Source organism: Ailuropoda melanoleuca, chromosome 12, assembly GCF_002007445.2.
Source record: "Ailuropoda melanoleuca isolate Jingjing chromosome 12, ASM200744v2, whole genome shotgun sequence".
Lineage (NCBI taxonomy): Eukaryota > Metazoa > Chordata > Mammalia > Carnivora > Ursidae > Ailuropoda > Ailuropoda melanoleuca.
The window spans coordinates 39965277-39978528 of NC_048229.1; the positions used below are offsets into that span (position 1 = coordinate 39965277).

The 13252-nt window shown below is 51.4% G+C and overlaps 2 protein-coding genes across 3 annotated transcripts; both read right to left on the minus strand.

The window, feature by feature from the left end:
• Positions 1-110: 110 nt before the first annotated feature.
• Positions 111-6589, minus strand: LOC100464665 (cytochrome c oxidase subunit 6B1). Of its 2 annotated transcripts, none has more exons than XM_002920875.4 (4): positions 6433-6589; positions 4767-4882; positions 3298-3398; positions 111-303 (listed from the first exon to the last, which is right to left on the minus strand). In XM_002920875.4, the coding sequence occupies exons 2-4, from the start codon at positions 4870-4872 to the stop codon at positions 250-252; spliced, it is 261 nt and encodes an 86-aa protein (XP_002920921.1). In that variant the 5' UTR covers positions 4873-4882; positions 6433-6589; the 3' UTR covers positions 111-249. The 2 variants fall into 2 exon arrangements, with proteins under 2 accessions (XP_002920921.1, XP_002920922.1); XM_002920876.4 differs by having other exon boundaries at positions 6356-6501.
• An 88-nt stretch (positions 6590-6677) lies between these two features.
• Positions 6678-11139, minus strand: ETV2 (ETS variant transcription factor 2). Its single transcript, XM_034638414.1, has 7 exons — positions 11055-11139; positions 10846-10959; positions 10521-10580; positions 9797-10276; positions 9177-9289; positions 8712-8933; positions 6678-6809 (listed from the first exon to the last, which is right to left on the minus strand). The coding sequence occupies exons 1-6, from the start codon at positions 11122-11124 to the stop codon at positions 8733-8735; spliced, it is 1038 nt and encodes a 345-aa protein (XP_034494305.1). The 5' UTR covers positions 11125-11139; the 3' UTR covers positions 6678-6809; positions 8712-8732.
• Positions 11140-13252: the final 2113 nt, after the last annotated feature.

Genomic DNA, 13252 nt, shown 5'->3' on the forward strand with positions numbered 1-13252 from the left:
AAACAAAACAGAAAAAAACAATCACCCTGAAGCCCTTCTTACTGGTCAAGGTATTAATTCCCACCACAGCTTCTTGCCCGACCGTCTGGCTCTTTTACACAGACGCAGTCTTAACACTTTTCCAACGAATATTTATTATTAGTTAAGCCATGATTCAGAATTTCAGGGTTGGGATCCCCATGCACCCAGGTCCCCCTTCACCACCCTGGGAGAAGGATGGAGGACAGAGGAGAGGTGGGTGGAGCCAGTTCAGATCTTCCCAGGAAATGTGCCTTCTGCCCGGCGGTCGTCCCAGGCTGACACCTGTGGAAAGACAGCCAGCGTTACTCCCTTCCTCTGTGGGGAAGCCAGATGGGTGAACACTTGTCTTCCGCATTCTGCCCACCTGTTCGGTTGGTCAACAAGGAAGCCCCGTACTGCCACTGTTCCAGGAGTGGGAGAATCAGCAGTGACCCAGAAAGACAAGAATCACCGTCCAAAATGAACTGAGCCACTGAGGAGGTAGGGGATTGGTTGGGGGGGCGGTGAGTAACATCCCCCATTTGCTGCGGGGCTGTCCTTGGGGAGATGCAGGACTGTACAGAGATTCAAGAGTGTGGCTGTGCCCTGTTTCAGGAACCCCAGAGTCAACACTCAATGATGTTTGGCAGAATAGAGGAAAGAAGACATACCAGGCAGCTGTGTGGGGGGAATAAAAAAAAAAAAGAGGGGCGCCTAGGTGGCACAGCGGTTAAGCGTCTGCCTGCAGCTCAGGGCGTGATCCCGGCGTTATGGGATCGAGCCCCACATCAGGCTCCTCTGCTATGAGCCTGCTTCTTCCTCCCACTCCCCCTGCTTTGTGTTCCCTCTCTCGCTGGCTGTCTCTATCTCTGTCAAATAAATAAATAAAATCTTTAAAAAAAAAAAAAAAGAGGCTGATCTGTGCTCTGGCACGAATGGATCTCCAAGATATATACTCAAGCGCAAAAAGATGCAAAACTGCATAGAGAGTATGACGATCCTACTGTTGACCACAGAGGTATGCACGCATACGAGCAACGACAGAAAGGCCCACATCCAACCGTTAACACTCCCCAGAAGTAAAGAGTAACATTCTGCAACTTGCGGTAGACCTTCCTACAGGCAGCCAGAAGCATATCCATTTAGACACAGAGACTCACATTTATACGCCATACACTAGAGGCAGTGGACAAAAGCATGGAAACGGAAGAATGACTCTGAACCCCTGCCCCATCACTTCCTAGCTGTGTGACCTCAGGCAAATTCCTCAACCCTTCAGGGCCTGAGTTTTTAATTATGTAAAATGAGGAGAGTGACAACAGTCTCCATCTCATCCCGTTTTTTTAGCATGTTTGCCCTCACAGAATATAAAGTGCTTACAAAGCAGCTGGCCCACGGTTAAGTGCCTATTTATATATATATATATACATACACACACACACCCCGTATCACGAATTCTCTCTACTTTGAAAAACATACATACAAACTGGGTGATACCATGTAGATCGTCCTACAACTTACCTTCTCCACAGCTCTTAGAGCTCTTTCTGTATTCTGTCACATAAATCAAGATAAACGTACTATCGTTTATCTAACTCGGGCTGTTTCTGAATAGCTCCTCATTACAAACAGCTCTGCAGTGGACATCCTTGCAGACGAGCATCTTTGTAGGATGTCTACATGTAAAACTGCCACATTTGGAGAGGTTTTTCCCCCTTTTGTAAGCTCCTGCCAAAATGACCTCATTTATAGAACCACGAACATTTAGCACTGTCAACCTGTATAATTCTTGCACCAGACCGCAAGGTAAAAATGAGCATCTCTCTGTTGTTTTAAGCGGTGTTGGCCTGATTGAGTGGGGATAGACACTTTTTCATGTCTGGGTTCCCCTGGTTTCCCTTGCACTGGACTGGTACTGTCTATAGTCCACTGTTTTCTATGTGAGAATTTCTCATTCACTGGGTTTACCTCTCTCTCTTTTAAAGAATCAGGCTGGTCTGATCCAAATTTCCCTTTGCCCAATGATCCCACTTCATGGAATGGAACTCAGGAAACCATTAAATAGAGGGGAAAACATTTCTTGCCATTGAATCGTATACTGGCGTGCCATTTTATAAAGTGAAAAAAGGGGCACCTGCGTGGCTAAGTTGGTTAAGCGTCCAACTCTTGGTTTTTGGCTCAGGTCATGATCCCAGGGTCCTGGGGTCAAGCCCCACATCAGGCTCCCCTTCTGGGAGCTCAGCAGGGAGTCTGCTTCTCCCTCTGCCCCTTCCCCTCCTCATGATCCCTCTCAAATAAGTAAATAAATAAATAAGTAAATAAATAAAATCTTTAAAAAAAAAAACCCAAAAACAAAAAACAGAAACAACCATTTATTCTTACTTCACCAAATTTTTGAAATAAAGAAGCCAGGGTAGCCGTATAAAGGGGGCTTTGCAGAATACATTTATAAGCCCTAACAAAGGGGACACTGCCAGCACCTGAGGGTAGGAACCACACAATCTGATGCTCTCAAGGCGAGGGCAGGCCCAGGTCCTGAGAATGGGGTGTAGGGCACCACCGGGCCTAGAAGCATGCTTCCTGGCACCCTGTCCAGCATGCACCCGATGCAGGCTCTGAGGGTGGAGGAGGGATGCTACATACTTGTAACATCAGGTTACTCAATCTCCCAGGGACAAGGGGAAATCCTGGGAGGGCACGGGGCACTCGAAGACACTTGACAATGTGGCCGGAGAGGGGGAAGCTGAGGGAGACTGCATTAAGGCAATTTGTTCTCAAGAAATAAGCCCCAAAGGCATACATCAAGGATGCTTCAAATATACTGAAAAAATGAGAACATCACCTCCATCAAAAGGGAATCAGTTGAATAAAAGCATATGTAAGTTACTGAAACAAGTAAGGCAGACCTATATGCATTATTATAAGAAAGGCTCCAAGACACACTGATAAGTCAAATGTGCACAATAAAAAGGCACAGAACTGCACAAGATGGTGAGCCCCACAGGGACGGGGAGCCAGCACTGTGTATGTATTTGTGGAGTCCATGGGTGAGATGGATGTAGCAAGGATGAGGAGAGGGCCCTGGTCGCCCTGGCCAAGAGCCCTGACTGTTTGAGAGTACCGGTGAAAAGAGGGAAGGGAGACAATTCCAGAAAGAAGACAAGGCTGAGTCCCATGGACGGCGCAATGCCCTGTCCTCCCTCTGCCTCTCCCAGACAAGCCCCCACCGAGCTACCATACTTCTCTCTGCTAAGACCTCACCCCAGCGTTCCAAGGGCCCCAGGAGGCGGCACGTACCCAGGATATGGGGCAGAGGGACTTGTACACACGCCGGTACCATTCACACACGGAGACATCACCCCCTTTAGCAGTCATTGCCTTCTCACAGCGGTGGAAGTCTGTGGAGAGAGCAGTTCAGGGTCAGCCCAGGCCAAGGACTGGAACACATTTTTCATCAAAACTGATGAAATCGTCTTTACTTCACAACAGTTATATATACATACACCCACAAAACAAGTGTCACAAGGAATGTCTATTCCTACGGATGTACTGATAAGGGCTAGATAGGGCTCGCTAAGTTGATTTTACTAGACAAGTACTGTTTGATTTGAAAATTCTGGGGTCTGGAATGAGGGGGCAACGTGAGGGGCATATGTGGGGATTATGGAAGTCCAAAACCAGGGCAAGGGAAGGGGAAGATGATCTTGGGGCTAAGATGCTGGCATCCTACAGAGGAAGACAGGAGGGAGATAATTTGGTTTTTTAAAGTAGGCAATTACTTAAAAGAAAAAAAAGAAAATTACTCCAGGTATTCCACACCTGGGCACATTCCCTACACAGCAGTATTCGCACGGATATCAAATTACATTTAAGGGGGGTGCCTGGGTGGCTCAGTCGTTAATTGTCTGCCTTCGGTTCAGGGCGTGATCCCGGTGTTCTGGGATCGAGCCCCGCATCAGTCTCCTCCCCTGGGAGCCTGCTTCTTCCTCTCCCACTTCCCCTGCCTGTGTTCCCTCTTGATGTCTCTGTCAAATAAATAAATAAAATCTCTAAAAAAAAAAAATTACATTTAAGAGAACGTTTATAGCACCGTCATTCGTAAAAGCCCGAAACTGGAAAGCATGCAAGTGTCTGGAAATAAATTATGGAAAACTGTACGCAATCAAAATGAGCAAACTACATGGCACAGCAAGGAAGAATCTTCAGAACTGCTGGATGAAGAAACCCAAACAAAAGAGAATATCTCCAATATTTGTCAAGTTCATCAAGAGGCAAACCTAAAAGCAGTGATAAAACCAAAATGTGATTGCCTTAAGTTGGCAGTGCAGCAGCTCTAGGTCAGGGAGTAGGATGTTGTGTTTAAGACAGGGCGTGCAGTAGGCAAGCAAGCTCAGGCTGCTGACAGGATCTAACTTTCTATCCAGGTTATAGTTACACAGGGGACTCACTTAACTCTTATTCATTTAACTGTACATTATGTTGTATGTATTTCCTCTATGTATGTTAATATTCGTCTCATACACACACAAATAAATCTTTAAAAAAAAAATCATTGTAGGAACCAAAGTTTGTGACCCTGACCCAGATCTTGGATTTAAACAGAGCTGTGATGAGGGGCATGGGCCCTGCAAGGTAGGATGTCCAGGCAAAAAAAGAGGCCTGGGATGTACAGATCCCTGAGGAGCAGGCAACAGGTAAGCAAGCACCTTGAAGTGTGGGACCAGGAAAAGGTTCTGCATCCCTTCCCACCCCCATGCCCTGCTTACCCAGGTAGTTCTGCCAGCAGTTCCTAGTCTGGTTCTGGTTGGGGAAGCGGCTGTCAAAAGGGGCGGTCTGGTAGTTCTTGATTTTGGTCTTGATGTCTTCTGCCATGGTGCTGACTCTTGGAGACAGAGTGGATGTTGGCAAAAGTTCTAGCGGGTGTAGGCAGGGGGATTTCAGCCCACCCAGGCACGGGAGAATGGAGTAGGTGAACAAGCCACCACTTTCTCCCTCTCAACATATACACACAGAGGTGAAGGGCGGGGCAAATCCATACATCTAAGTGTGGCAGTTACAGCAGAGCTTGGTGGAGGGGGGTAACTACTTAGAAAAACCAGGCCTTATTCATCCCAAAATAACACTAGCTAACATTCACTGAGTGCTTAGTCTGGGCCAAGCACTGTTCTACACTTTACTCCTGCAGCCACCCTAAAAGGTAGGAACTATTACTATCACTGTTTCACAGACAAGGCACAGGGTGTCTAAGTGACTTCCCAAGGTCATACAAGTGCAGGAGCTGCACCCAATCATTGACAGAACCTACACTGCAGAGTTCTTCATCTCTTTGGTGCCATGAACTCCTCAAGGGTCTAATGACCCTCTCTCAGAGTATTTTTAAATGCATTAAAAAACTGCAGAGCATCACAAAGAACACCAGTTGTATGTAACTGAGGATTTAATGACTTCCACAGTTTTAAAGTAATCGTAAGTGGAAATGTATTCTGTGACATCTGCAACCATAATGTGATATAAGATGACCTGTGATTTTGATTGTGGACAAAGTCACGTATGATGCAAATGTTACTAAAGTTGTTGCCTCCATTCCTAACTGAAGGAAATGCTACATTTCAAATACAGATTAAGAAAAATACAGATGTAATTTTTCCCCCATTCAAGTCCTAGCACACCTTGCATTCTACCGATTTTGCAGACCCAGAGTTAAAAACCTCTGTTATAAAGTCTTTTAAGAGGTGACACGCAGTTTTCGCCAGGTAATGTGAAACTGCCTCTATCCCAGAGAATTCGAAGAGTAATGGGGTTACAAAGAAGCGAGCAGGCCAATGTTAAAGTCAAGCGACCCAAGGTAGTGGTGCGGAGTCTCGGGGAAAAGCGTAGAGGGGCGTGGGGAGGAGGACGTAGAATACCAGCGCTGGGACCTGTTCAGAGTAGTTGTTTTGGGGGCCGGGCGGGGGGGCTGCGAGGGAGGGAGGTTCAGGGATGACTCTGAGGCCTCTCCAACGTCCAAGCGAGAGGGAGGACCTGAAACCAGGGAGCCAGGCTGCGGCCCGGGAAAGCCAGGGGGCGCCACGCCTGCGGCCTGAGATTGAGGACACTACAGTCCAAACTACGGGATCCAAACCCTGGACACTGGCTAAGTAACTTAATATCGCTGAGCTTCAGTTGCTCCACTTCAAAAAGGGATCATTACAGGCCCTACCTCATAGCGCTGGAGGGAAGACGAAATGAATTAATAAAGTCCCTTGAAACGTTACCTGGCATTAAAGAAGGGCTACATACTCGTTAGCTAGAGGACTGCTAACAGAACAGAACCCCAGGGACCAGGGAAGCCGGACGCCGCTGCTCAGAAACTCACTTCGTTCTCGGAGAAACTAGGTCCGGCTTCTCAGATCCCCAGGATAGGTCCCAGCTTCCCAAACCCTCGACACTCACCTAAACACACCACAGCAGCAACTCGCAGCTCAATGTGACCCTCAGCAAAGACGCCAGAATCGGACCGGAAGCGGAATTAAGACCGGCCGGAAGTGGGGGAGGTGGAGTAAATGGGAGTCTTCCGCATGGCTAGAGCGCCCTCGGGGAGGCCGTCAGCGCAAACCACCAAGGCCACGCCCATCCGGGCGAACTCCGAAATCCTATTGGGCTGAATACCTGTTCATCATCTCTTGGTACTCTTGGTCCAATCGTGAGCTTGCGTGGCACTTCGAAGGTCCGAGCTGGGGCTTGACACTTCTGGTTACAGGTTCTCATCACCTTCCTGTTTTTACCGACGGAAAGGAGTTTTGGTTCCTGGGGCTAGCTGTGGAGTCGGCCTTAGAGAAATATGCCAGCAGAAGTATCCTTATTCATGCAAGAATTTCTTATTGAACGCTTACCCTGTGCCAGGTACTTCTGTAAGCCTTGGGGAAGCATCACTGAACAAAACACAAGAATCCTTACTCTCTTTGTGATTATTACTGGATCAGTTGTTAGGGGTTTGAAATCAAACCGGTCTTTCTCTCTGGGTCATTATCACATTATGAGGAATACCCAGACTCCACCTCCTGCTCATTACCACCTTCTCCTCCTCCTCCTCTTTCTTCTTCTTCTTTCTCATTACCTTCTTTCCCCAAGCCTCAGAAGGCACAAATTAACGCAGATTTGAGTTCCTAAAGACTCAAACCAAAGTCTTGCATCACAGAGAGGAGGGGTTAAGAATCTGGGAGAAATCTGTCCATCTTGGAAAGCGACACATCTGTGCTTCTAGTCAGAGAGGTATCCCTGACTCTTTCATACCCCACAGCTGATCTATCAAGAAATCCTCTTGGCTCTGCCTTAGCAATATATTCAGAATTTTCTCCCACATCTGGTTCTAGCCATGGGCACCTCCAGCCTCGGCTATTGCAGTAGCCCACTCCCTGGCCTCCTGGCTTCCCTACTGCCCTCCACAATCATCCACTCAGCCAGAGGGACCCTGTTAACACCTCGGTCAGATCATTTCCCTTTGACCCAGAACCCTCCCCTTGGGTCTTGTCTGACTCTCTCAGTCAAAGGCCAAAGTCCTTACAAATGACCTACACAGTTTGGTCCCTCTTATACCCCCATTTCTGATCCTTCTTCTCTTTACTCCCACAGCTCCAGCCACACTGGTCTCCTCCTGCTTAAACATGTGGACTGACTTCCCTTTAAGGGCCTTTGCACTTGCTGTCCCCAGGGTCTGCAGTGCTCTTCCTGAAGCTGTTTCCTTCCCTCACCTCCTTCAGGTTACCTTCTTGGTTAGTCCTCCCCAGACAAGATATTTAAAATGGGCATCTTGGGGCACCTGGGTGGCTTAGTCGTTAAGCGTCTGCATTCGGCTCAGGTCCTGGGATTGAGACCTGCATCTGGCTCCCCGCTCAGCAGGAAGCCTGCTTCTTTTTTTTTTAAATTATAATAATATTTTTAAATTATGTTAGTCACCATACAGTACATCCCTGGTTTTTGATGTAAAGTTCCATGATTCATTAGTTGCGTATAACACCCAGTGCACCATGCAATATGTGCCCTCCTTACTACCCATCACCAGCCTATCCCATTCCCCCACCCCCCTCCCCTCTGAAGCCCTCAGTTTGTTTCTCAGAGTCCATAAGGATGCCTGCTTCTCCCTCTCCCCCTCCCCCTGCTGTGTTCCCTCTCTCGCTTTGTCTCTCTCTGTCCAATAAATAAATAAAATCTTTAAAATAAAATAAAATAGGCATCTTGTCAGTCCATTGAAGGACCATTCGTTAGGGGCTCAGTGGTTCCCAGAATGGGGTAGGCTCTCCTTGGGGTCTAGATAGGAGTTATATCACCCTCAGCTTGGAGTGGGAAGACAGTAGGTGATTTGGGGGATCAAACCCTAGGCCCAATTCCTTAATGGTCCCAAGCACTGAAAGGACACAAACTGTTTTCTTGGACTCTTGCGTCCTCTCTTCAGGAGGGATACAGTAGGTAAACTCGAAAGTTAATGATTGGGTCTGATTCCTTTACAAGTCCCAGCACAGACAGGCACAATGTAGGCCCTATAGGTACTGAGATGATTCCTTTGAAAGTCACATCACACAGTGAGCACACAAGTAGGTCCCCTAAGACTCTGGGTGGAACTTGGGATCACGCGGGCCGGGGGGGGCGGGGTGGAAGGTGAGTGTGGTGGTGCACACTTCGGGTCCCTAGCGGGTTTAGTCAGTATCCGTGGGAAGGATGCAGGCGGCACTCACGACTAGTTTGATGGGATATTTTTATTGGGTCGCTCCTCCCGGTCCACCCCCCGCGCAGTCCGTATAGGCCAGGCCAGGCACGCGGCCCCCGAAACGGTACGTGTACTTGCGCCCACCGCTCTTGCGCACGATGTCGCGGCGGTAGTAGTATCGTAGGCCTCGGCTCAGTTTCTCGTAGTTCATGCCGGGTTTCCTCTTGCGCTCACCCCACAGCCGCGCCACCTAGGACAGAGGCCAGGCTTAGTCTGAAAGGCAGGAGGGAGCGGGGCTTGGCAACGGACGGGCGGGGCGGGGGGCGCGATTTCGCGTACGTTCTGGACGCGAGTTAGTCCCGGTAACTTCTGGAGGGGTGGAGAGAAGTACGAGCTGGGGGCGGGGCCAAGTAAGGGGCAAACAGAATGGCCCGGCCAAATTGAACCCGAGGAGGTCCGGGCGGGACGCGGCGCGTCTGGGAGGCTCCCCCACCTCTCTGGGGTCACACAGCTGGAACTCGCGGCTGTTGCCAGTCCAGCGGATGCAGTTGCTACGCTCCCCGTCTCGGAGCAGCTCCAGGAGGAACTGCCACAGCTGAATGGGACCTGCGGAGTGCAGGCAGATGAACACTCGGCTTCCTAGACCCAGACCATGTCCCTTCGACGACCCAGCTGTCCGGGCTCCCTCGCTTCGAAGGTCCAAGGGTCCGGTGTTCCCAACTTGGGACCCAGAAGTCCAGATCCCTCCACCTTGGGGCCCAAAGAGTCCAGATCCCTCCGTATAAGGAACCCAAGAATCGCCCACAGGGACCCAGGCAGCCGGGGCCCCCATCTCGGAAACTTAGAGCTCTAAGTTTGGATGCCACACCTTGGTGACCCAGGCATCCGGACCCTCACCTTTTTCCTGTTAGTTAATCCAGGAGCCTAGGTTCTGGTCTCTTGCTCCTTATTAGACTACCACTGTTTTAGTTCTCTCCTCCCCTACGACCCACCGTCACCGCCTCTCTCGGGCTCTCAGGTGACAGCCTCGCACCTTCGCTGCCAGTTTCCCGGGTCCCGCCCCTACGCGCCTAGGCTCCGCCTCACTAGATTCTGGTCCTGCGGACCTCTCACCTCGGTGGTTATTTTTGGGGTAACAAGCCAAGGTTACGCCGTCCGACGGCTGGCTCGGTTCGGAGGACGTGGTGAGATCTGAAGTCTGGTACCCCTTTGAAGAGGTGGTGCAGTCCGTATGCAGCCCCGAGACCCAGGAGGTGGTACAGTCTGAGCCCGCAGGCCCACCCCACGAAATGGTAGAGTCCGCGCTCTGCTCCCGGCCGAGGCCCTGGCCCCAGTAGGCGGGGCCGTCGAGGCCCATAGAACAGTCCCAGTTAGTGGAGCTGGCGGCGGCCTGGGCGCAAGACCACGGGTTGGTCTCTCCCCGCGAGATGATACAGTTCTGGCCCGCTGCCCCCGCAGCACCAACGAAGGGGGCGGGACCCAGGCCGGGAGGGGCGGGGCCTAGGGCCTGGGAGACGCCGCTCCAAGGGTCCGAGCCGGTGCGCTCCAATTCTGTCCAGTCTCCCGACCACGGAAGAGCCTGAGGGGCGGACTCTGTGAGGAGTAACAGACCCCAAGTGAGGGGAGCCCAGGTGTCCGGGTCCCCGGCCCCCTCAGGGGTTCTTGGAGTCTAAGCTCTCAGCCCTGACGCCCTGCGCTCCCGGATCTAGGCCGTGCCATCTGGAGGACACAGGCGTTCCCGTCCTAGCCCCGTTCCCCTCAAAGATCAAGTTTAAACCTCTAGCTACGGTGGAGGACCCCAGTCCCCTCATTACCCCGCCTCTGCGCACACACTCACCCGGCCCCCATGGAGCTTCTGGGCGCGGTAACGCGGAGCCCCAGTCCGGCTGTGGGAGCCCTGCGAGGGGTAAGAACGAGCAGAGTTTCGGGAAGGGTGTGTGCAATGACTAGAGATGCCCCCTCGACCACCCACCCAGCGGTCTTTATTTGTCCGGGCCTGAGTTATTATCCCCAGCCCCTACTCACTCACGCCTAGAACTCAGGACCCTTGCCTCGTCCTCTTTCAACCTCAGCACTTCCAGCCGGAAGCCCTCTCCCCATTCAGCCTTAGGCGTCCAGGCACGCCCCCTTCCTCCCTCAGACCCAGGAGCCCAGCCTCTCACCTTCCTCAGCTCCCAGGAGTCCCAGCCCACAGCCACCTCTCCAGCGTGGCTCCCCTGTCGGCGTGTCCCCTGGGAGCGCCAGTTCGGGGAAATAGAAGCCGAGTTCAGCTCCTTCTGCAGGCAGTGAGGCGGTTAGGGCCCGGTCGGGGTCAGCGGCGGCCCCCACCTGTGCACCCTCCCCACACGTGGACTCAGTCCCCGCAGCCTACCCAGCCCTGACAGCCTGTTCCCTGGAGGCACTTCCTGTGGAGATGCTTCGTCCCAGTTCCAGAAGTCCATGGATGCGCCTTGTCAATGTTCTGGGCAGGGAGAAAAAAGGGGGCAAGGGGTGAGCTGGTGACACTTAGGGACCCTGGAGTCTGGGCCCCAGCCCTTGCTTCTCTCAGACCCAGGAGTCCAGGCCTTTTGCTCCCTCCTTCCCCAGACCCTGGAATCTTGGCCTCCAGTGTCCCTTTTCTCAGACTAGGAGTAAGGGACTTCAGCCCTCTCCTCTCTCAACCCAGAAGTCCAGGCCCCCAGACATCCAGTTCATAGCTCACCTCTGGCGGGTTTCTCTGTCCCCGGCCAGGGGTCTCAGCCCCATTTCATACTATGTACCACCTCCCCTGGGGGCCTGGGCAGGGGGGAATTTTCCAAGACGTCAGAGCCGGGGGTCGCAGCAGGGTCGAGTTGCAGGGCCCGGGGCGGGGCCAAGCGCCCCCCGCCCCCCCCCCCCCCCCCCCCCCCCCGGGATGGCCGCCTGCCTCCTGACAGCTGTCCTGCTGCAGGGGTGGCTTGGACTTGGATAGGAGCTTGGGGAACGGTAGTCTCTGAGAGACCCGGGGTGCGGAGTCGTGTTTACGGGGTGGATGGGGGTGGAGCAGGGGGTTTGGTGGACAGGTTTTCCGTCTTGGGTACTTGATCCTGCGACATGGGGGGTAGGGGGGAGGGTCTGGGGTCAGCTGGGCTGCGCCAGGCTTATCTGCAACAGGAAGGGGGATTTCCGGCCAGACCCCAGGTCCGCCGACGTCACAATCTGCAGAGGGACTGCGGGGCGGGGTGGGGGAGGCCGACCCAGGATCCCCAACCGGGCCGAGTTCTCCCCTTGGAAGGCTTTGAGGATGTTCTGGGGCTGCTCTTGAGGAGTGTCAATCATGATAACATCAACAATGTGACCAATAACCACAGTAATTCTAACAGCTAACATTTATTGAGGGCTCATTGCATGCCACCAACTGGGCCTTGGGCCTTCATTTAATCCTTTTATGAGGTAAGTACTAGTTTTCATTTTATGAAAGGGGAAATTGAAGCCGACTTCCCTTCACTTCTCTTCATCTCCAGAATCCTATGCTATAATAGTTTGAGACAAATGGAGGAAATTTGAGTATGAACCGAATATGAGATATAGAATTATTAATTTCCTTAGATGTGATTATGGTATTACGGTATAAAAGGTCTCTATAAGGAAATGAGCACAGATATTTAGGGGTGAAGTATTACTTGCTTCAAATGATTCAGAAAACAAACAAACCACCTGTATACATGTAACGTGTATATACATGCAATAGTTGGGACATAATTATAAATATAAAAAATAAATTTGCTGTTTATCTGAAACTTCAAATTTAACTAGGTGTCCTATATTTTTTTAAAGATTTATGTATTTATTTGACAGAGAGAGAGAGAATGCAAGCAGGGGGAGGAGCAGAGGAAGAGGGAGAGTGAGAGAAGCAGAATCCCCCTGAGCGCAGAGCCCAACTGGGGGCTCAATCTCACAACCCTGAGACCATGACCTGAGCTGAAATCAAGAGTCGGATGCTTAACTGACTGAACCACCCAGGCGCCCCTGTCCTGTATTTTTATTTCCTAAATCTGGTGACCCTAAACCCGGGTAGCTTGGCTTCAGAGCCCGTGGTTGTACCCATCCTGCTGTTATGTATTAATAAGTATTTACCATTAAAAATAACATCTTTGATATGGGCATTTTCCAGTATTCACCCTGCTTGACCATTAACCACTTGCCATTTTGGGGGTGGGAGGATGGGAGCGTGGGTATTGCTCTTCTGTTCATGTTACATTAGGAAATTGGGCCTTCGGAGGGTGAGCCACTTAACGGGTCACAGAATGGGCAGGTGGGGGGTGCTGGGATTGGCCTCAGCATTGGGGGAAGAAAGAGCCCCAAGGTATCTAACCCAGGGGCCTGCAGGGAGGGTATCCTAACCTGGTGATCTCCACTAGGCCCCAGGCCTCCTCTCCCTGAAGCTGGCCTTTCTCCTGCGTGTGTCCGTCTGTCCATGGCTCTCTGCCCTAGTTAGTGTCCCTGGCTCTGGGTCTCTGACTCCAGTGAGGCCTTGTCACCGTCTCTCCTGCTAAGTTTCAGTCCCTCCCCATCTCTCTCCCTACCTCCTTATCTCTCTGTCCCCATCTT

Bases quoted from the DNA above. Each gene is read 5' to 3' on its own strand.
- LOC100464665 (XM_002920875.4), bottom strand. From the start codon at position 4,872: ATGGCAGAAGACATCAAGACCAAAATCAAGAACTACCAGACCGCCCCT. The intron at 3,399-4,766 runs GTAAGCAGGGCA...CTCTCTCCACAG, and splicing joins CTGCTGGCAGAACTACCTGG to ACTTCCACCGCTGTGAGAAG. The intron at 304-3,297 runs GTACGTGCCGCC...GTCTTTCCACAG, and splicing joins CCCTCTGCCCCATATCCTGG to GTGTCAGCCTGGGACGACCG.
- ETV2 (XM_034638414.1), bottom strand. From the start codon at position 11,124: ATGGACTTCTGGAACTGGGACGAAGCATCTCCACAGGAAGTGCCTCCA. The intron at 10,581-10,845 runs GTGAGAGGCTGG...TACCCCTCGCAG, and splicing joins ACTCCTGGGAGCTGAGGAAG to GGCTCCCACAGCCGGACTGG. The intron at 8,934-9,176 runs GTGGGGGAGCCT...CCTCTGTCCTAG, and splicing joins AGCTGTGTGACCCCAGAGAG to GTGGCGCGGCTGTGGGGTGA.